General features: G+C 48.6%; 1 protein-coding gene across 1 annotated transcript in view; it reads right to left on the bottom strand.

Moving 5' to 3' along the window:
- Nucleotides 1–22,720, bottom strand: part of DAPK1 (death associated protein kinase 1) — a 180,496-nt gene that overhangs the window by 32,901 nt on the left and 124,875 nt on the right. The window contains 12 exon segments of the mRNA XM_032477475.1: nt 5,729–5,827; nt 10,227–10,424; nt 11,809–12,006; nt 12,985–13,083; nt 14,356–14,454; nt 15,280–15,378; nt 15,846–15,965; nt 18,977–19,069; nt 20,334–20,423; nt 21,576–21,621; nt 21,990–22,142; nt 22,649–22,675. Coding sequence (XP_032333366.1) covers nt 5,729–5,827; nt 10,227–10,424; nt 11,809–12,006; nt 12,985–13,083; nt 14,356–14,454; nt 15,280–15,378; nt 15,846–15,965; nt 18,977–19,069; nt 20,334–20,423; nt 21,576–21,621; nt 21,990–22,142; nt 22,649–22,675 — 1,321 coding nt within the window.

Below are 22,720 nucleotides of genomic sequence, written 5' to 3' on the forward strand. Positions count from 1 at the left end.
AACAAGAAGACTTATCTCTCAATGTTCACCCGTGACAGCTAGAAGTTCTATTCCAGGGGATTAAAGCTCAGGGATGCCCGGGTCTGACTGACAGCAAGTCTTCCCATCTTTCAGCCCAGGTCACAATCCCAGCCATGAGTGGGGTCCCATCACATCAGCTTTTCTCAACCTGGGCACTACTGACATTTCAGACAGGGCGGTTCTCTGCTGTGGGAGACTGTCCTGTGTGCTACTGGACGCTTAGCAGCACCCCTGGCTTCTGCCATTAGACACCAGTAGCAGTCCACTTCCACCAGTTGTAAAAACCCAGTTTCTCTGGACTTTGCCAAATGTTCTCTGGCAGGTTTGACCACCCAGCTGAGAATCAGAGCTTCAGGCTGTGGTCCAAGCTCAGATGGGCACTCTGGAGGAGGCAGGCTTTACACTCCAGCTGCCCATCTCTCTCTGCCCCCTTCAAGTCCCAAAGTAGCTCCAACAGGCAGGTAAAAGCTTCTAGTTTGCTTTGGGATGAATTAGGTAACTTGTCAGACACCACATCCAAACTGGGGATTCATGCCAAAAATGCTCTAGATCCTTACTGACATGATGAAAACAGGACTTAGTTTGGTGGCCCCCAAACCTCATCACATATCAGAATCGCCAGGGTCTTCAAGAACTGCTGCTGCCTGGCTCCCACCTGGATACTCAGCGTCTACCTTGCTGGGGTGTGACCTGGACATTGAGCTTCTAAGCCCTCACAGGTGATCCTGTGGGACAGCTCAGTTTTGGAAACACTGCCTGAGCTGGAAGAAGTCTGGGTCTCAACTTAAATTTTCTGTCTTCTGGTGTGACTGGCCCTAAGGCTTCTCTTGAAGACCTCAGATCTGCATATTACACAGGCAGAGGACCTTCACTGGTAGAAGCTACCCTCCATGGTTAAGCCTCTCAAATGACAAGAAAACTGTCATCAACAAAAGTCCTTACATTTGTGCAGCACTTAACAGTCTGCAAAACGTGTTGCTCTAAAGGACTCATTTCAGGCTTGCAAAAGAAATGTTTGCCAGTGTAGTGGGAAGAGGTTAAACACTGGAGTGAGAAGGGCCCGGGTTTAGGTCCGGATTCTGCCCCCTACTGGCTGTGTGGTCAGTCCCTCAGCCTCCCAGACCCGGGTCTCTTCCTCCACCCTCACAGCACAGGTTCTTGAGTAGATTAGAGAAAACCAAATGGAAAGAACCAACAACGTACCAGGCACAGAAAAAGCAAGCAGCAGTAACCGTTACGAAAGAGGTGTGGGCCCCCCAACTCCCTGGCTTTCTGTCCCAGAGGGAAAGGGGTGGGAGCTGGATGTCTGCATTCTGGCCTTGTTCCACCAGGCACCCCGGAGCAAGATACCAGCTCCGCAGCTGGTCCATGAGCGATCCTAGCACTCACTGCTCTTTTTGTTACAAACAGTGGTCTGAGAGGCTTCAATGAGAGGGTGAGATCTGAGTCAAAACTTGAAAACAGTGAGAGAGCAAGCCATTTGGATACCTGAGGAAGTCTTGCCAAGAACAGCAAGTGCAAAGGCCCTGAGGCAGCAGGATGATTGTCATGTTTGAGGAATACCAAGGACGCTCATGTAACTGGTACAGGTGGAGCTAAGAGGAGGAGGAAGAGCAAGAGATGGGGTCAGGGAGGCAACGTGGATCTTTAAGGGCATCCCCATCATAAGGACTTTTACCCTAAAGGAAGGTCTGAGCAGATGTGGGACACAATCTGACTCATATCTGAACAGGGTCAGGCAGGCTGCTGCATGAGGAACAGACTGTAGACAGGGGAGGGTGGAAGCAGGGAGACCAGTTTCCAGGCCATGACAGATCACATGTGATCATGGTCAAGGGCTCACAGCCTCATGGGAGAATCAGCAGTCAATTCCAACAGACCAAGAAAGGGGGCAAATTATACCCGCTGAGGGAGGTGGGAAAGAGGAGGCGTCCTGGGCCTCCAGCTGAATACTGGGAAGTGAGAAGGAGTTAGTGCCGTAGAATTTTCCTGACACTAACAGCATGTGCTATTATGTGCCTGGGTGTTAGGCACTGAGAGTCTCGCACTGTGAAAGCAGAAGAAGGCTTTATTGCCTCATGGCAGGGGTGTGTGTGTGTGTGTGTGTGTGTACATGGGGGCACTATGTGCAGGGGGTGACGGGTGGGAAGAGGAGATTCTGAGGGAGGGAACAGCATGTGCCAACTGGATGAAGTGCGAGTGAGCAAGGGGCAAATAGCTCCACTCAGTTCAGTACAGCTGAGAGGGTGCAGGGTGAAGAATGAGGTGGGCAGGGGGCAAGGGGCAGGGGGCAGGCTATGGAGGGCACATCCTGGAGGCAATGGAGCCCCAGGACGACTTGAAATGGGAGCGCTTTTCCAGAATGATAAATGTGGTGGTGGGAAGGCCATGAGGCCACGGGCAAGGGACCAGTTCCGAGGCTGAGCTGGTCCTGGGGGAAGTCCACAGTGAAGTTTTTAAGTGGAGGCAGAGGACGAAGTGCTGGAATTTCAAGAAGAAGCCAGGATGTGGCCACCAGTACGATGCTGGGGAACAGAGTATCCACGCTTCCTGGCCCAGATGACCGGATGCACGTGGAAGCCCTGTGCGAAGGTCAGACACTGAGGGCGAAGAGCAGCCCCGGAGGGAGAGGACGCGGCGCATGGAGGTGGGGAGAGGGGTGGGCTGCGGAGGTGGCGTCCACCAGGCTGGGTCTGAGTGTGGCGCCCCGGGGACAAGTGGGGCTGGAGACCTGGATGCGGGCCTGAGCCTCCAGGGCAGCCGCAGACCTGGGGCTGGTGAGAGGAGCAGGGGACGGAGGGAGGAGGGCTGCCAGCCAAGCAGCACGGACCAGCAGCAAGAAGACACAGAGTGGGAGGAGGGCAGCAGAGGCAGGAAGAGAAGCAGGAGCAAGTAGGATTTTCTTATCCAGGGCAGGAGAGAGTGGCAGAGTCCTGGAGAGACAACAGAGATAACTGCTGGCACTCAGGTGAGAAAGACTAAAGAACAGCAAGGAAGGGACTACAGTGGGGAGGGGGAGGGCTGCAGCCAGGACAGGCCACTGGGGGCTTCTGGGGTGGCCTCGAAGATTCTGTTTCTTTACCTTCGTGGGGTTACAAAAGTATTCGTCAAATTCATCAAGTCTTTCTTTTGTTCTTGTCCTTTTTAAAAAAAATTTTTTTAAGCAATAAAAAGGTTTTGAAGGAGAGCGCGCCCAGGAGGGGACTGGGGACTCCGCTGAGAGTCACGGGGAGTTGAGGACAGACTGTGGCCGGCGGAGGAGGGGCGGGAAGCAAGGAAAAAGATGAGCAGAGGGTCAGGAGACTTTTTCCAGTTACCCTGGCTGAGGACAGAAGGGGAGGGAAGGTTAAGGCTAGAGGGCGCTAGAGAGTGGAGGGCTGTGGGGTGGGATGGGAGAAAGGATGCGTGTCAGGCAGAGAGAGACGAAGGGGCAGAGAAAAGTGGCTGGACGGTGCCGTCCAATCAGGCGGCCGCCCACCCGACACGCGGCCGCTCGGTGCCGAAAACGTGGCCGAGCTAAGAGGTGCTGTGGGTGAAGAACGCACACGGATCTCCAAGACTTAAATCAAGAGAATGTGAAATAGCTCAATGATTTAAAAACACTGATTACAAGTCAAAACGATAATCGTTTGCATCTTACGTGCAACGAACATAATTCCTGAACTCAATTTCCCCTATTTCTTTTTCCTCTGCAGACGTGGCTAGTAGAAAGGTTAGGAGGCCCCGGGCGGCACATTGTCCTACTGTAGACGGCCGCCTGCGTGGAGCTCGCCCGGCTCCCTGGCTTCCCGGCTCCGGGCGAGCGCCCCCTGCTGGGCGGCCGGGCCTCTCCGGGCAGCGCTCCCGCCCTCTGTCCTTCCGCTCCTCCAAGCTCCGGCCTTCCTTCACTCTCCACTCTCCCAGGAGCGCTCCCCAGCCCCCTGAAACCTCCCAGGGGACCCGGGTTCTTCACTGCCACTGGTCCCCTCCAGCAGCTGTCCATTTACTGCTGTGACCCTTGGGTCCGACTCTCTCCCATGAGACGGGAAGTTTCCTGAGGGAGGGGCAGCTCGCCTGTCGTGGTCCCACCGTGTTCCCGGTTCTGTACATGGTGCTCAGCATTTGCTGAATGAATAAAGCCCTGGGGCGGACGCGTGGGGACCAGGACGAGTGTCTGCGGTGAGCTGGGCAGGGTGGGGAGCAAGAGCTACCCCCGAGGCCCTCCTGAGGAGGAAGCCCAGGTTGGGGGCAAGGAAAAAGCTGCCGTGGGGAAGGCAAAGGGAGATGGCCGCGGGCTCACAGAGGTCAGGGGGCAGCCCGAGGACCCCGCAGAGGCCAAAGGCCAGACACTTTAGAGGCCCGACCCACACTGCCGGGGTTGGCGGGGCAGCTGCTGGCACCTTCACAGCTGTCCTCGACAGTTCACTTTTTATGAGGCAACATCTGTAACAAATAAAATACTTTTCCTCATAAAAATGCCACTACATGCTCTATTGTGGAGTAACTGAACTGCATGCCAAGATGCGGACGGGCAGGGTTTGGTAACGGCACATCAGGCCTGGAGGTCCATGCGTGGCCGAGGGTGGGTCTGTGATGGATGAGGAGGTGCCCTCAGACGGGGGACAATCCTGTATAGAGCACTGGACCTCACTGGGCCTGCAGAAGGGCCCAGCTCGGGGCTCAACACTGCAGAGAATGGACCCACTGCCTGTGGGAGGGAGTGATGTCCATCTCACATCAGCACCACCAGGGATGCACCGTGCTAGGCCAGGGGTCAGCAAACGTTCTCTGTAAAGGGCCAGAGAGTAGATATTTGGGGTTCTGAGGGCCACAGGGTCCCTGGTGCAACTACTCAACTCTGCCTTTATAGAGTGAAGACAGCCACAGACAACAGCTTGGCTGTTGTCCCAATAAAACCTTATTAACAGAAGGCAGGCAGCAGGTTGGATTTGGCCCGTGGTCCACAGACTGCCAACCCCTCTATGATGCCCCAGCCTCAGAGACCTGATTTTCCCAAGGTTGGCCACTGTATTTCAGAACTCCAGTGGATCTCCTTAGAGGAAGCACTAAACTCTAGTGAGTCTCAGGAATCTTTCACACGAGAGAATGGAGACGCAACCCCCTATTGGGCCGGAAACAACTCATGATAATATTTCACTGCATCAGTAAAATGTGAATCAAAGGGCGTCTTCTGCAGGGAGGTACCAGGTCTGGAGCAGGGAGTGTCGGGAGCGAGGGAAATGAAAGAAATCTCATTTTAAAATATGTTGTGGGCTGAAGAGCAAAGCCAGACTTTTCTTTAAAGGAGACAGAACATCTCTTGTCACCTGTTCCCCCGACACCTCGGGGCGTTCCTCCTCCCTCCCTCCCTGAAAGCCTGCAGCACCTCCATTGGCCTGTGGTGGAGGGGGGCGCGGTCAGGACAGATAAACACACACGTCTAATAAAACCCACCAAGGCCTGTTGTGTAACACGGGAAGCGCAGAGGCCAGTGGGAAACAGCAGGTGTTCCTGGCAGGGCGCGGGCCTGGGGAGGAGAGGAGGAAGCATTAACGAGCTCTTACCCTGGGTCTGTATGGGCAAATGTTTACGTAACTGCACAGGAGGAGATGAAGCTTCACAGCAGCCTGTCTGCTTTGGAGTGCAGCTGCCAAGCAGTACCTTCTCCCCTGTGCCCTCGAGGCCTGAGACATTTGCAATCGCCTTCTCCTGCCAGAAGGCTACTCACCGAGGTCAGCGCCTCCACGTTGGCGCCTGTCAGACAGAGGTAGCGGACCACGTCCAGAATCCCGTTGTTGGCTGCAAGGTGCAGAGGTGTCCGTCCATACTGGAAGAGACAAAGAAGACCCAGGACTGTTGCTGAGGATGGCAGTTATGGAGGGATCCCGCAGGGTCAGCACTGTGTGAGGATCTGGGAGCCACTGGGAAGAAACAGGAGGCGTGGTCTCCCTTCTCCAGAAACTTTGCCATCCCCTGGGGGCGGCGAGCCACGCAAAATGTTTTCAAGTGTTTTTCCGTTGAAAGCGTCACTTTAAAAAAAAATTTCAAAGGATGAAAGAGTGGGAGGCTTATCATCAGATAACTAAATTAGGTCTCCTGCTGCGCTGGCAGAAAGGAGGCATGAGTCAGGGCTGGAGGGCCCCAAAGTTCCGGCAAGATCTGCAGCACAGCTCAAATTTAGATGCAGCAAGGGAAGAAGCCATGGCAGGACAGCCACTGAGGACGTGCTAGTGAGGTGACATTCCAAGGCTGTACCCAACCACTTTCTATGCCTATGATTTCCAAACTGTGTGCCAACGCATCTCGCGGCCCTGCAGTGAATTCCCAGGGTGCTGAGGAATATTTTAAATTTTTGATGGAACCAGCAGGTTCAGACACCAGGGGAACGACCAGCTCCAGGTAGGTCAGTGTCTCAAATGAGCTCGCACTGCCTTCCTCTCAATGTCACGTGTGCAGAGCAAGGGTTTGGTGGCTGCTGTGACAGGAAGCAAAAAGCTTGAGAAAAATCCATGTAGAACAGGAAACAAGGCTGGTGGTGTCCACTCTTGAGTCCAAGGTTTACGGGGTTGTGAGGGGCCCAACAAGAACACACATCCCATGAGGACCCAAGCGTGGTTATATAAGAGTGAAATAAAAATACTAATTTTCTTCCAGTTGGATTGAAACTACCTAATAAACAGAACTTGGGGTATTTCTTTTGCGCTGGGGGAACCATGAAAAAAATTACTGAGACACTCTGGATGCTATGAACTGAGAAACTTTGGGTGTCTCTGTTCTATGCTGTTGATGTGCAAATACAGGTTTTGTGTTCTGAAGGTAACACTTGCTCATTTAGAATATCCAAACAACACAGGATATGTGCTGGGTCAATATGGTAGAAAAATGAAGTCCTCCCTTTCTCTCCCCCTCTCCCAAGTTCCACTACTCAGTGTTGCCCCTACTCGAAACTGGTGGATTTCCTTCTAAGCTTCTCTCTATGAATCCATAAATGGAGATAAGCAATTTGGAAAGCCAAAACATGACCATGATCTTCTATCCTGTCACTTGCTCTATTTACCTAATAATAGATTGTGAACAGTTGCCCATGTCTGTAAGTGAAACCTTTGGGATACTTGAATAATACTGATTACTTAGATAGGTCATAATTCATTTAGCCAGCCCGCTGAGGATGGACACTTACGGTGGCTCCATTTCTTGCTATCACAAATAATGCTGCGATGTGTGTGCATATTTGTGTTTTGTCTGTTAACTTCTAGAGTGATTTTGAAAGCAGCTATTAAGCTTTTGCATACCCTAGAGTTAAAGTGGGAAGGAAAGGAGGAGGTTGGGAAGACTTGGACGAAGTGTCTGGATTTCTGCGTAAAGAAGACAGTCTTGGTTGCAGGAGGCACAGTTTTACAGAAGGGAAGATGGTCAGTGAAGAGACATGGGATGAAGGAAAGCTGACACTTTTGATGGTCCCCAATGTTTGCTAGAACAAAACCTAAGACATTCGAGGTTTTTCACCATCTGGATCCTTTCCAGCTGCATGTTCTCTTTCCCCTGAGAAACACCTACACCACAGGTCAGCTACAGTGGCGTCCAGAACGTCCCCCAACACACACACACACGCCTTCTCCTCTTCCTGAAATATGCCTTCCCTCCTTCATCTGTCAAAGTACAATCATTTAAAATGATCACCTCTGAAAAGCTTTCCTTGGTTTCTCTAATCCCTAGACGTCCGTGTTTCCGGAGCACTGGAGCATCCATCAAAGCAGTGGTTGCAGCACGAGAGGCTGTTACACTGAAATGTCTGTGTGTCTGTCCAAAAGCAGTCTGAGGGCAAGGACCATCCCGCCGTCCACAGGCTCCCCCACACGGTGCCCGGCACAGCGCCATCGGACAAGGGCGTCCACCAGCGCCTGACAGGCGCGGGCCCCTCGCACGCGCTCCCCGATGTGCGCGCGCACCGGCCTGTGTGTGCGGGAGCGCGCGTCCGCGCATGCGTGTGTCAATGTGCTTTTTCTAGCTTCGCTGGTAGGAAGAGCCAACCCAGAAAGGCACACAAGGTTGTGCCCTCTGCACTGTCCAGTTCCTCCCCTCTCCTGCATTCCCTGACTCGGCAGAGTGCAACAGCCACTCTCCCGATTTTCATATGAGAAGAATGCAGACTAGAAATGTCTGCTTCACCTGCAGTGAGAGTCAAAAATAGTGACAAGTTCCTGTCACATCCTGGTGACAGAGGCAGGATCGGAATGGCCATTTTTCTCCCTGGGGGAGCTGAATCCAGGTAAAGACAAGGCAGGGCACAGCACGGAAAGGAGTGACAGTCTGCCTGTGGGACGCGTGCTGTCACTGTGCCACGGCCTGCGCTGACAGCCGGTTACCAGGGTGAGTCCACGTAGCGCCAGATGCACTTTCTGGGGGAAATAATGCCTTCCTCTTACTTTTCTGCACATGCTTTAAGCTCCTCTATCGCCCCCATCATCTTTCCCAAAATAAACAATGAAAAAAGGAACAGAGAAGCAAGCTGACACCAGCCCTTCTGAGGAAGGTGCGAGACGCTGAGCACTCACTGAAGGCAGCCGGGGGCCTGTGCGCAGGTACGGAGCGCAGTTACCATCACCAGCACGCCGCTGCTCCCGGCCCATTCCGAACAGCAGTCTGAACTCAGCTGCCGGTTCCAAGAGGTTGGGGTTGTGGAACAAAGGAGTTTCGCCTCACCTGAGCTCAATTCAATGACACACGCCTCTACTGAGTGCCCTCTGAGTGCCGCTGCTGTGACGTATGGAGTGGAAAACACAAGTGTAGACCACACGTACGAACTACCACCACGGCCATCGGGGGTACCAAAACGCAGAAGTTTTCTCATTAAATAAGCCAGCTGTTTCGAAACATGAACGTCTAAGATTATCTTGCTGAGTGTTTTAAAAAGCGTATTTAATAAGTGCACTTTCTGCAGGTAGGTATGGGGTGAACAGGCCTTCCCTTCTTCTGAGCAGCGCTAAACACTCTGCTCCCTCACCATCACAGGAGAAGCTAATCCCAGGTGCTGTGCACACAGTAGGCCAGCCGTGCATACAATGGCCGAGTCAGTGGTATTCCAATGAGCTCCACGATGTTCCTAACGCTGCTTTTTATTCACTTAAAGACTTCCTGGAAGGAAAGCCAACGTCTCGATGCTGCTTAATATTACATTTAGCTTCCCCTTTAAGCCACTTACATCACTGGCTTGGCAAGATTAGAAAAGGATAAACTAAGAAAGCAACCAGCAGCCAATGGCTAAGACCTAGGAAATTGCCTTTTCATATTTCCAGAATATGAAGATTACCGATTTCAATTTCTATGAGAATTAATCACATAATATGCAAGAGGAATACTTTTTTTGGGTAGAAGCAGTTTTCCAGCTGTTTCAGATATTAATTCTTTTACCTCAAACAAATCATAATAAAATTCTGCTGGTATCATGCTGGCCATTTATAAACAAACATTTCCTGCAATTAAAAAACTAATTCCACTGGTCTTTTTTTTTAACACAATTGTTAACAGAAGAGTGCCTTTCATACAGGGCTGAAGCTACAAATGTTCTATCATATTCAGTGATAAAAATCTAGACAGTATTCAGGGGAAGAGTGAAGGTGTTAGCTAATTTCTAGAAGTCAACATGTGGAGATTTTTATTTGTCAATCGAAGCGCATGTAAATTACTTATTTTTCACTTATCATTCACCAAATGCTAGCATCCCATTGGTCTTACTAAATTTATCTGGCACAAAAAAGATGTTATGAACTTTTGACCATAAAACTCTCAATGGGGGAAACCTGAGGAATCTGGTCCTGGGACCCTCAATCACATCAGAACTCATTAGGTAATTTTCCTGAAGATTTAGGGGAACAGAAAGATGCCCCAACGTGTACCATGTTCTCTGGCTCCTCTACAGGACACACACACACACTCCCTCTCTCTCTCTCTCTCTCTCTCTCTCCTCCTCTCTCTCTCTATGCCCGTAAATGGTAAGCCAGGCTCAGTAGGAAGTACTTATTAATGTAATAATCTTCTGTCACTCTAGGAAATTATTCAAAAGGCATATAGAAAATATACTTAGAGTGGACAGCCCTGTGAAAAAGAACAGGCCCATACAAGCAGTACTAACAGTGAAGAGATGCAGACAGAAAGTTGCCCAAACCCCCAAGCAGGTGGATGGACAGACAGGCTGGACTCTGCCGGGACTGTCCCCCCAGCTTTACCTTGTTGGAGAGATCCAAATTGCAGCCGGCTTCACAGAGGGCCACCACAATCGGCACATTGCCATCTTTGCAGGCCACATGGAGGGGCGTGTTGCCGTGCCGGTCTTGGAAATCGACGGAACAGCCCTGGCTGATGAGCGTGTGGATGACCTCCATCTGGCATCGTCTTACAGCAAGATGCAGAGCGATGTGTCCATCCTGCAACAAACACCGGGGCCGTGAGCGCTTTCGCACGGGCACATGGGCCTGGTCGCCCACCTTTCCAGCAGCACAGGGCTAGGTTTAACTGGCAACAGGATCGTTACTGCAAACCCTGAAGGAGGATTAGAAACCATAAACTTTACTCCTGGAGGCGCTGGGGCAGAGGCCGCACACACCCGACTCTGATTCATCACAGACCAAGCTGACCATCAGCTTAATTAACCTAGGCTCGCCCGTACGTTCAGGCAGGAAGACTCCACATTCGTTTTTGTCTCTGAATTTACAGGACTTAAGTCATGACTGGTACTCAAAAGGCCTGTTCTATCAAGTATTTGAAAAATACTTCTCAAAAACATTTGCCCAGCAATCTTTACTAACTCCCTAAGTTCATTATTTTATTTCACACCAGGAGAAACTGAGAGAGTGATGTGATTTGCTCAAGGGCTGTCATATATATGAGAAGCAAACAGAACACGCTTAACCTCTGCATCTCACAGAGCACCGGCCTGGGAATTCACTCCACCTGCTACAGAATCCCCGGCGAACAGACGTGTTGCGCTTCAGGAGCTGGGCAGAGGGAGTTTGGAAACATTTTTGTAACTTGTCTGTCCTAGGGTTGCTCAGCTTCAGGACGATGGACATTTTGGGGTCTGTCCCGGGATGATCAGCAGTGCCACTGGTCTTCATCTACCAGATTCCCCACGCCGGCTGTGATAACCAAAACATGTCTCCAAGCCATTACCAAATGTTCCTGCGGGCAAGGTCACTACCCACTTGAGAATCACTTCTCTGCACCAAGAAAATACTCCACCCGTGGCAGTTACTAAATTAACTACAGCGTCCTGAATCTCATTGTTTATGGCCACATCACAGACTCGTTGTAAGTACAAGTTCACAGTAAGAACAGATTATGCTGAATTTGCTTAATCAAAAAAGAAAACCTGGTCTAGAATTGAGATTGCCAAACAAGTAAGAGTGGCTTATTGTCCTTCTACAAAACAGTGGAAACGGAAGTAAATAAACCTCCTATTTCTTTGTCCATCTACAAGTCAATAGTGTGTTGCCAATTTTAGTCCTAAACGAGGGTCTGTCTTGGGTTCCGTGATCATCCCTGAACCTGCCCAAAAGGTAAAAAAGCTAAAAATAAAAGAGACTTGACTCATCCGAGCAATTCACAAGTTTTGTTACATCCCACAAATGAATATTAATTATGACACAGAATCTAGAATCACAGACTCTTCGGAACGGAGAAGAGGAAGGATAATTATAATTTGCTGCTTTCAAGTTTGTTATTTTAGGTACACTAATTGAGAGGTCTTGTGGTCCCTCCAGCCCCCCAGATCACTCCCCAGCGAGTGGGATGCAGTCACCCACAAAGCACCTTGTCGCACGCGTTCAGGTCGGCTCCGTGTTCGGCGAGACACTCCACGATGTCGTGGTAGCCCCTGGCTGAGGCTGTCAGGAGGGGCGTCTCCCCTTCTCGGTTCTTAATGTTCACGTTGCAGCCGGTTTCACAAAGGGCTTTGGCCACAGAGTAATAGCCGTGCCAGGCGGCACAGTGCAGGGGGGTTTCTTCTTCCTGGCCGAGGGGACAAGCACAGGGAGGAGGAGAGTGCGATAACGCGTGCAAGGAAGCGCAGGCACAGTGGGAGTCCTGGCCAAATTCAGCAGCAGAGTCAAGGCAATGGAGAGAAAGAGTTTGTAGCTACTGGGGCAAAACATTAATGTGAAATAATAGGTGTGGGTCTGGCATCTTTCCTTCATTAGCTTTTCTTTCCTCAACACGTGTGTTGGACAAATTCAGCTTTCTCAGCACTTGACTGACAGCTGACTTTCCGGGGCCCACTGGAACCATCAGCTCAGCGCTTCTGAACCACAGCGCCCCCGCGTGGGCGAACTGATAGCCTTTTCTTGTAAAAGTGCCTTCGTTGACTTCATCTGAGACTTACTAACAGTAGGAGTGCACTCCTCTGAGCGAGGATTCTTCTAACCATCTTGATGCCTCAAGATTCCTGTCATGTATTTAACATAAAGATGAGTCACATAAATGGATTACTGCTCTGGCAAAGAAGTGACCGAGATAATCATGCTCTGACAAGTCAAAGAACCAGTCTTGGCCATGAGTTCTCTATATTCATGATCAACATCATTAGACATATATATCTGTCTCCGAGAGGCTGTTTTACTGTAGTGGTTATGAACACTGACTTTGGAACCAGACTGTGTGGGTTTGAGCACTGCCTCCACCAGTAGTGAGCTGTGTTACCTTGGGCAAGTTTCTGAACCTCTCTCTGCCTGTTTCCTCATCTGTAAAAATGAGAATTACAGGGTTGCCTAGAGAATGGATGGATGAATGAATGAATGAATGAATGTCAGTGCTTCTGTTTGAGTCCCTGCCCTCTGTAATCAAAGCAGCAAACCTAACTTGGATAAAATTCCAAAAGATCCCAACACATCACTCGGTTGCCTGGCCACGTGGACGGGCGTGTTGCCGTGCCGGTCTTGGAAATCGTGCAAAGAGTAGGAGGAAGCGAACACACCAGCGACCGTGACCCACCTTGTCCTGGAAGTTAGGGTTCGAGCCGAAGCTGCACAGTAACTGAACCACATCGGCGTGGCCGTAGCGAGCTGCCACATGAAGGGCTGTCTCTCCAGACTGCAAAAGACACAGTCAAAGATTCAGAGCCCCTGGGGAGCCGTCTCCCACACAAGCCTGGTTCCGCGTCCTCCCCTGAGCTGGTGCCCACCCCTCTTAGGCCGGGTGTCCCTTTGGTGACTGTGCAGGGACCTTAGAGTAGAGTGTCCGCCACCAGCTAGTGTTAAGCCCACACACCTAGCTCATCCTGTGTGTAATAACTCCCTGCCCTGCCCAAGTGAGAGTGTGTTCCCTTTTCGATGAAGGCTGTTCTCAATCTTCTTCATATACTGATGCTTCCAGCTATGTGATTTTTTTTCAACACACAACATTCCTTTTTTAATACTATGTTATTTAAACACAGGGTTTTATTTAGGAGCAATTTTCTGATTTCACTCTCTATGTTCAGAATGTTATTTCTTACCATTCTCAGAGACTTTAAAAAACATCACCATGAGCCCACATAATAACATTCTGTGAACTAGTAATAGATGCAACTTCCTTAGGAGAGTTTACTTATATCTGCCATAAAAGTGTCAGAATAAACTGATCTAAAACAAAACAAAACAAAACAGGATAACTTGTTGCTGCCTGAGAGAAAACTATCATAATAAATACACGTGTCTTGGATGTGAACGTCATCCCTCAGATATGGTGCAGTGCACAATTCGTGCAACTGTGCGTGGCAGCCCTCATTGAACATGACAAATCAGTCTACCAGGATTAGAAGCTGAGAAGAGTTGCACAGGGGACATAATGGATGAGAAGGTAGGAATCCTAGGTGCAGGTCCCAGCCCTGCAATTCATCCACAGGATTGTTGTGTGGACTGAATGAAGCACGGATACGTGAAAGTAAGGTATCTTCGTAAATCAATACTTTTTATAACATCTTTACCCCAAAAGCCTTACTTTATGTGCACTGTCTCATTAATCCTTCTAGCACCAGTGATGGTAAGGTCAGCGTTGTCAGCCACTTCAAAGAGGAAGAGGCTAGTAACAGGACCAGGACTCAGATCTCTTTCTGGCTGTGTCTCTAGCAGATCTTTTGAGTTTTCATGTTGTGGGCAAGAGTCCACTGCTTATATAATAAGGCAACCACTTGGCATATTTCAGCTAAAATCAGATTTTAATATGAGACAAAGCCACCAGGAAAAAGGAACTTCTAAATTAAATCTCTGCAGGAAGACTTGGGCCCGGAATCCCTGTTCTCTGGGTCATGCTGCCCACGGCCTGCCAACACTCAAGGCAACCTTTTGTTACTTTCCCCGTCCCTAAGAAGAGAAATGGCCTTACCTTGTCTTTCACATCCAAAGGGCATTTGTTCTCATGGAGAAATTTCAGGGTATCTACATGGCCATGCCGAGAAGCCCAGTAGATGGCATTGGATCCACCCTGTGCAAAAACCAAGGCAGAGTCACCTTCCCAGAGAGCTGTTGGATCTGAATGCACGCATCACTCAGTCACTATACACCCCTTCCCATGTGATGGCAGCTCCAAAGGAGCAACTCCCAAGACGAATAAAACCCCATTTCCTTTTTCAATATGACAAAAGGACCAAGGTTATGCAGGACATTAACATTCCAGGAAGCTGCGTGAAAGGAATAAGGCAGCTCTCTGTACTATCTTAATAGATTTTTTTTTCTTTTGTAAATCTAGAATTATTTCAAAATAACAAGTTCTTTTTCTTTCCTTAAAATCATTTCGACTCCTGGTGAGAAGTCCCTATATGGTCAAGGGCCAGATCTAGCCTGTTTATGGCTCTGCGGAAAGTCTGTGGACACGGGCAACAGGTCCACCTGTAATGACGACTAGCAGTTCGTCTCTCGTGTCTGTACCTCAGAGCGTATCCTCCTTACTCTGATGCCCTCATAAACGTGCAGGCAAGTACATTTCTGATGCAATTAATTAGATAATGAAGACTTCTCCAAACGTAACATCAAATAACGCTGCTGAAGAAATGATCAGTAAAGAGGAAAATCTGGGGTAACACACAGAGAAAGGCTGAAGTCTGGTGACAGAGCCCCGAGGGGGATGAATGTCTGCCCCTTCCTGTATAACGTGCTAGACAGGACCAGGCTGTTTAAGCAGTTAACCTTCCTTTAAGGGAAACTGAGAAATGAAGTAGCGCATCCATGTTATTCTCTGTTACCTCTATGATTAGAGACATTTGGAATGCCTTAAAAAATTAATTCCTTTGCAATAAAACAGAATTATGACCTTGTCCTGAACATCGATTCTTGAGCCTCTTTTAATGAGCAACTGTAGTATCTGAATATTCCCACAGCCAGCAGCAATAAGTAACGGAGGTGTCCCATGCTGGAAAAGGCGAGAAAAGAAATTACTATTTTTCAGGTTTGGTAGGAAAGGAACAGCCCAGACGATCACTGCTGCCCCACACACCTTCCCGTGTCTCAACCAACACGTGCCCTGCGGGACAGGGATGGAAGACGGTCAGAGGAACACGGTAGCCCTTCCTCGTTTGAATTCACAATCAAAAGTGACATTTCCATTTACAAGATGAGTGCATTTAAAATTTCATGGTTAGAGGTGTTAAAGGTGCATGTCCAAAGGCCTTGCATGAAGGCCCTCGATGCAACAAGATCTTATTTCTAACTCAATCCACTCTCTAAACAGAAGTGATTTTTTTTCCCACAGTATGGAGTTTATAACAGGAAGGGAGAATGGAAGAGCAGACGGGGGTCTTCCCACCTTGGACTTGGAGGTGCACAGTCGCCGTGTCCCACCCCCCGACCCGCACCACCCCCGGCAGGACGGCGTCGGACCTTGTTGGGCTGGTTGACATCATAGCTGGACAAGGAGCCCAGGAGGTGCTGCAGGCCTGGGACGTTGTCATCGTTGATGGCGTGGACGATAGCCTTCATCACAAAGGAGTCTTCCTCGTCCTCGAGAGAGACAGCGCAGAGGGAGCAAGGGTTAGGGTGCTGGCCGCGACCCTCTTGTCAACATCCCAGAAACCAAGGCTCATTTGTCAAAAGGAGCATCCAGAGAGAAGTGAGCCATTTAATCCCCAAATCCACACGGTCGTGAAGGGAAGTACGAGGTTACTTTTAGCCCTTCCGTGTTGGAAACTAACACCACCTGCTGTTTACCTGTGTCTTAACATCACCTGCACTGCAACCCAGAGAGCAAACAGCTTTTAAGATTCAGCTTTACAACAATGATGGATGACAAACTACCTTTATTTGTGTTTATTTTAGGAATCTTTCAACACATATGGTCCCAGAAACCACTCCAGGAAATTTCAGGTGTAACTCAGATTCTAAAAACCTGAATAAGAAAGTCTTACTCAGTAATTATTCCAATTACAGGTTGTCATTTTAGAAATTCTTCATTCTCTAGGTGTTCTGTAACAGCAAAATTCTCTGAAAGCTAATCACAGTTATTTTTTTTAAAGGGGGGGGAGCCTAAAAGAGGAGAAATATAAAAATAAAGGCCAGAAAAAGGAAAATGGTGCAATTCGAATTATAAAGAGGAAATAGCTAGACAATGTTGAAGAATGAGTTTATCAAATTCTTGCTACTTTATCAAAGTTTTCTTATAATAAGATATTTGCAACATTCAGTAAATGCAAACCAAAAAATAAGCGAGAAAAATCCCAAACGAAAGTTTTGAACTTGTACATTCACAGAGTTAGTCTCACTCGATGTAGCTGTCAAGTGATCAGGTGAGAAGTGCTTTTTTCACACAGCAAATACCACAAAATCCAACAAAATGTGGAACGTTGTATTCTCCTCCCCAGGACACCTTGTGCCAAAACAGATTTTAGGTATCACAGATTCATATGTCACTATTAATTAAAGGTGCAAGTGTAACCATTTTTAAGATATGGCCAAAAGCAGAAACACTAACAAAAAGGACTGAGAGATTTGAGTGAATTGCAGTTTCGTAAGGCGGAGGGAGTGGTGAATAAGGGGGAACACAGAGGATTCCTTAGGGCAGTGGAAAAAAAAATTTTGGACTTACAGAGTGTGTAGAGCTACTAACATGTCAAATCTACACAGCACTGGGTACCAGGATGGTGAAAAAGTTAACTCCCAACAGACTTGCAGGCCTGAGATGGCGGGAGACGGCCTCCAGCGGACCCTGAGCTTCATTACACACTGTAAGGTACCAGCATGGCGAATGACACTGCCACAGGCACCATGACAGTTCCGAGGCTGACCATGAAAGGTCAAAGGGAAGGCAGTGGCCCGATTCTGGGAACCCCTGCCCGTTCCCTAAAGCAGATTGAATAATCCTCTCATTTGTTAGCATTATAAAAACTGGCACACCATGCCTTGCGGCCTCTCTCTCTTTCCTTCTGAGACAGCTTGCGCTGTCTATGAAGTATGTTATCTGCCTTTACTTTAACCACCCCACCGCCCCCCGCCATGTACATCTCTCTAAATAAATCAACTTTTATTAAAAAAAAAAAAAGTTAAATCTGGACATCGTAGCTACAGAGGCTGAACCTCTGCTGTGGGGGGTGGAAGAACGGAGAAATCACTTCTCTCAACTGTGCTTCCTCTTCTCTATAAATCTGAATCCAAACGAGCTTCATGGGGGCCTTAGTAATATCTGCACAGAGCACACGTTTAAGAATGTCATGGGTTTTGCCTTTCTATCGCAATCCAAGTTGGAGATGAAGACACACTGGCCTGAAAGCGGCAAGAAAAGGGAGGAATAAGCAGGATGCTGTAACACGTCCTCACAGTCAGCAGGATGCTGAGATGATGCGAGAGTGAACCTGATGTCCGGCTTCCCACCTGGAGCTCCTACACACACAGCCCCGAGTCCCTCTCCTACCCTACACCTCTCATTGCGACACAATTTCTCCCTGCTGATTATTCAGGGTGATTTTAATTTATGAGACTTAATCATTCTCATCACCTTATTTAAATGAACAGTTTTTATCCAGTCCCTGGTTCCACTACCACTTTCAAACAACTCCCCAATCCAGCCTTTCCCCTCTTCCTCCCCCTCCTCCTCCTAACTTGCTTCTCTCCCACTTCTTTTTTCCTTTTTACCATTTCCTCCCTCTTTTTCACTCTATTAGCCTAGACCAAGTGCCTCAGTAAAACTATTTAGCTTCAGGGAGGAAAAAAAAGAGCCAGTGTCTGCTAATGTGTGATCCTACCCTTGGAGTCCCCAGACCCGACTCAGGAAACACTGACTATTCAGTTACAGGAGCAGGTTGGTTCCCACAGAACCACCCTTTCTGCCTTTCCTGGAGTCCCCTTTACCATCACGATTCACAAAGCCCCTTTGTCTGACTGTCGGGGAAAGTCTTGTTGAATTCAGATGTGTCCAATCATATCTGAAGAGTTAATCTGTGATTAGGTTTCAGTTTGGATTAAAAAAGAGCAAAAAAATTGGGGACTTGTTCTCAAGGGCCTTCAGAAGTCAATACATCGGCAAAGCCAGCGGGTTTAGCCTTCTGGTCTACCATGAACTATCCCTGCAAACCCCACTGCACTTCCCCTGATGTTTTGGTGCGTGTGTTCAAAAGGACAGTTGTCTGTCCCTTTTGTACTATTACAGTCCAAGACTCTCCAGGGTCAGTGGCAAGAGAGGGCTCTCATTTTAGCTCATGAAAATTAGAATATGCTCTTTCCTCTTCAGCTGGCTAGCCTCTCTTTTATCAAACTGCATGGGGGGAGAGGGGGTGGGAGGGTGGCAGTGTTAGAGACAGTGGGCATAGCCAATCAAAACAAAGAGGAAAAGGGACCAAAAAAAAAAAAGCAATAAAGTAGATCAAATCAGCCACCCCGACTCCCCACCTCAAGGGGAGGAGGAACTGGCCTGACATCCCCACGACTTCGGGTTTTCTGGGTTGCTGAACAAAGCAAACAACTTAAACATTGTAAATACACAGCGCTAAGAAAGAACCTGTCCGGGGAAAAGGTTTGCTTACCAGAGTATCATCGCTTCTGGCAACACTCATGTTACTTCTGGACAAGAATGACCTGGATAATCTTTGGCACAGTGATATCAAGCGAACGGATTGCTTTAAAAAGAGAGAGACAGAGAAAGAGAGCGTGAGTAGGAAAAAAAGGCAGGGGGAGAGGAGAGAGGGAGCTTATGTAACAATACTCAAATTAGCGCAAACGGCAAGTCTCTGAGGTAGCATGCACGCGGACAGCACGTATCCTCTGGGGTGGGCCACCCCACAGGCAGGCTGGATCATATTTGCTTCAGGAAGTGTCTACAGGTCTTATAAATCAAGACAACAAGATGGAGATTCTCCTTCTGCACTTCGTTATTCAACTACAGAACCAGATGCCCTGCATCCTTTCTCTCTCCATATTTTGCTCTCTGCTCTTTGAGGAGTGGGGCCTTACCATAACAAAGCCCTTGAACGTGCCCCCTCAGAGAAGCATGGCAGGCAAGAGTCTTGCCTCGGGTCCTTGGTGCCCGGGCAAGCTGGTAACGGTAGAGATAGTGTGACTATCAAAACTCACGCCGCTGCTGGAAATAAGCAGGTGGCGGACTCCATAGGCCACTCCAAGGGCTTCTTTAATTAAGACTCAGAGTCAAGCCTTGAGTAACCTATTGCTCTGGTCCTCCTCATCTCTATCAAGGCATCCCCAGCCTGATGGGTATGCAAATGATGGACACTTCCGACCCAGTGATGAGGAGACACAGCAAGTACCTGCTCCCTCTGGGCTTGACATGACCCTGTGCACAGGAAGGCAAACCGTCACCTTCTTAACCCTGAATTTTTATTTGCTCCAGGTTGGCTGGAATGCCCTTTAGAACCATGTCTGACACAGCCCCAGCAGAGACCATCCGCACTGAAAAGGTACAAGGGACCACACTGCACACACTCATGGCTCCACTCACCCCCGTCCCAACCACTCACAGACCAAGGCTGGATTTAGAGAGCCATTTGCACACGTTCTGGTATAATCATAACGCTGTACCGCTTACCACAAAAACACAAATCTATTTAAAATGCGGCTTGTTGCATTTAGAAAAAGACTGCACTGTAATTTTATGTACTGATTTAAACATTTGCCTTGGGAATGGTTTTGATTTAAAAAAATGCAAAATTACATGTGCAAAGATGAGTTAAATAGGACTGAAATATTATTTCTGCCTAGCTTAGGAAATAGGGTAATGCTACAGAAGACTCCAGAATGAACTTAAAAAAAAAAGAAGAAGAAAAAAGATGCACTTTTGCATTGTCAGTGTCAGGAGAGGTGAGCCCTGAGCAGCGGGAGAGCCACAGAGGAAAGAGAATTAATCCCTTCAAATCCAAACAATCTTACTTTCCATTTTTTCCGGGCCGCGAACTTCTTGAATTTCTCCATGTTTACTGCCGATGCTTTTCTACTAAGGGCTTGTTGAGTGTCTTTAGGCTAAAATGAAGGTCCAAGAAAAACAATTTAGAGCTCTCCAATGACAGAAATATGTTCCATGTCGCAGCTTTTTGAAACCTCTCATTATCTGGGATGCTAACACGTCCAGCTTGCTAAAGTAACAGAACATGTCGGGATAACACACCAGGTCCAGGAACCCAGTCTCCAGAGGCTGACTCTTGTGGCTAAGGACTTGATGAAGTCACAAAAAGACTGGATCTTCGGGGACAGCTGACAAGTTGGGTGTGGGCCCCGGTGAATTACAACTTTCCATAAGACAGTTTGGGAACGGGGAGACTCACGGTCAGGCCATGTTTGAGGCATGTGAACTCAATACCATCAAGAACTTTAGAGCTGGTTGGGACCTCGAGGTGAGCAAACTCGGCCTATCCTACGGCATCAAAATCCCTCTCACTGCAACTTTTTCAGGAGGCCACGTAGCTGTACCATCCAGAGGAGACACCGTTGCCTTTCAGGGGATCCCAGGCAACTGCTGGGAGCTGGCCCAGAGGGAGTCCGCCAGCTGCCCCAAACCCACTTCTGTGATGCATGCAAGTTACTGTCACCTGCTTATCGGTTCCATGATTTTATTCTGCAGCTGCCATGCCCCCCGCCCTTAGTCCTCTCTGCTCTAGGTGAAGCAACTTCAGTTCTTTAGCCCAAATGCCAAGAGGAGGCAGGCAGGTGATGTAAAGGTGTGATGTACGGGGTGGCCGCAGCAGGTGGGCACACAGCTATGCCCAGTGTCTGATGACTTTGTGGAATGAGGCCTCAGTGTGGGCAGATCTTCAGATTTTTCGGGAGAAGCCAGAAATCCAGCTTTGATCTGATATTTAAGTGATGTATATTATTTCAGAAATTACAAAAAATATTGTTTGGGCCAATATCCCACAGTCAAATCAGAAATGGTTGTCGAGTGGCCTGGCCCTTCAGGTCCTCATCACAATCCTGCACCGTGGAAGCCCTCGCCTCTCTACCTCTGTTACTAATAGGATTCTCTCAGCTGGCAGCTGTCTTAAAACACGGCACCAAGAGCACCTGCAACACTCCAGACAGGACCGTGGTTAGAACCCACACGCCTAGTGATACCCTGGAGCAAACGGGCCCCAGGATGCCCTGCAATCCCCAGACCAACCGCATCATGCAACTTACCTTGATCCAAGGATGCTGCAAACTATCTTGAATTGTCATTCTCTTCCTTTGTGGGGGAAGGAGAAAGAAAAAAAACTGTGATGATCAGAGAAGCAAACACTAAGGTTGTTTCCATGTCGGCCGGGCCTACCAAGCAGAGGTTCTAGAAAACGCAATTCGGGGGCCTGCTTCATGGAAGAAAGCCGAAAACAGCATCTGTGGTGGTGCGATTCTCCCACGGTGCCCACAGGGACCGACTGAGCAGGTACAAATGGCCCTGCCTGAGTTTTCTGAAGCGTTGCACATGGCAGGCTTCGCTTGGCCAGGCGGAAACGACCAGGGTGGCATAAACATGGTCATGCGCACAGGACAGGTGCTAACCCTCATCTGGCTGAGGCCACGGATGGGCGCCCGTTAGGAATAATGGGCACTCACTTTGGATCCTTGACGAGGAGTCTTCTTATAAAATCTTTGGCTAGGGCGCTGGTGTTACTGAAGTACTCTTCCTCAAATTCGTAGTTGACGGCAGATACATTTGCTAACGTTTCTTGCTTAGTGTCTCCAAGAAATGGGGAGGCCCCACTTAGGCTGTTAATAAAGTGGGGCAGAGAAGATGCGTTAAGTCCGTCTTGTGTTGTCATTCTTCTCTGATAATATCTGATCGGGGGAGTGAGGAATGGCATTGTCATGCAGTGCCGCAGCAGTCACTTTAGAATTCAGTTACACTCCATAAGGCATTAAATTGTCATGCACAACAGCTTCAGCTTAATGCAAAGGATGCATTTCAAAAGTTAATTTAGAACAGCAGTTAGTAGTTAAAAAAACAAAAACCCTTTCCTATTTTCTCGGCAGTGATGGACAGCCAGGCTTTCTTTCAGTGACTATGTGGCAGTTTTCTGATGACTCATTTCACATTAGGAGAAGATGTTTAATTAGTATAAACTAAATGTGTTCTGGGGGTGTAAAGTGAGTATGTTTACATAAAAAGCCTGCAGAAGCCAAAGTGATCAACATGACACACAGAACGGTCAATAAAACAGATGGTCTCAAAGAAAGAGGGAAAAAGAACATGAGTTGTGGATTTGGGTACTTACAGAATGTAGGTTATTACCCCAATACTCCTGGACACAAAACAAAAAGAAAAGCAATGTCAGAAGAACAGTAAA

Source organism: Camelus ferus, chromosome 4 (assembly GCF_009834535.1).
Source record: "Camelus ferus isolate YT-003-E chromosome 4, BCGSAC_Cfer_1.0, whole genome shotgun sequence".
Lineage (NCBI taxonomy): Eukaryota > Metazoa > Chordata > Mammalia > Artiodactyla > Camelidae > Camelus > Camelus ferus.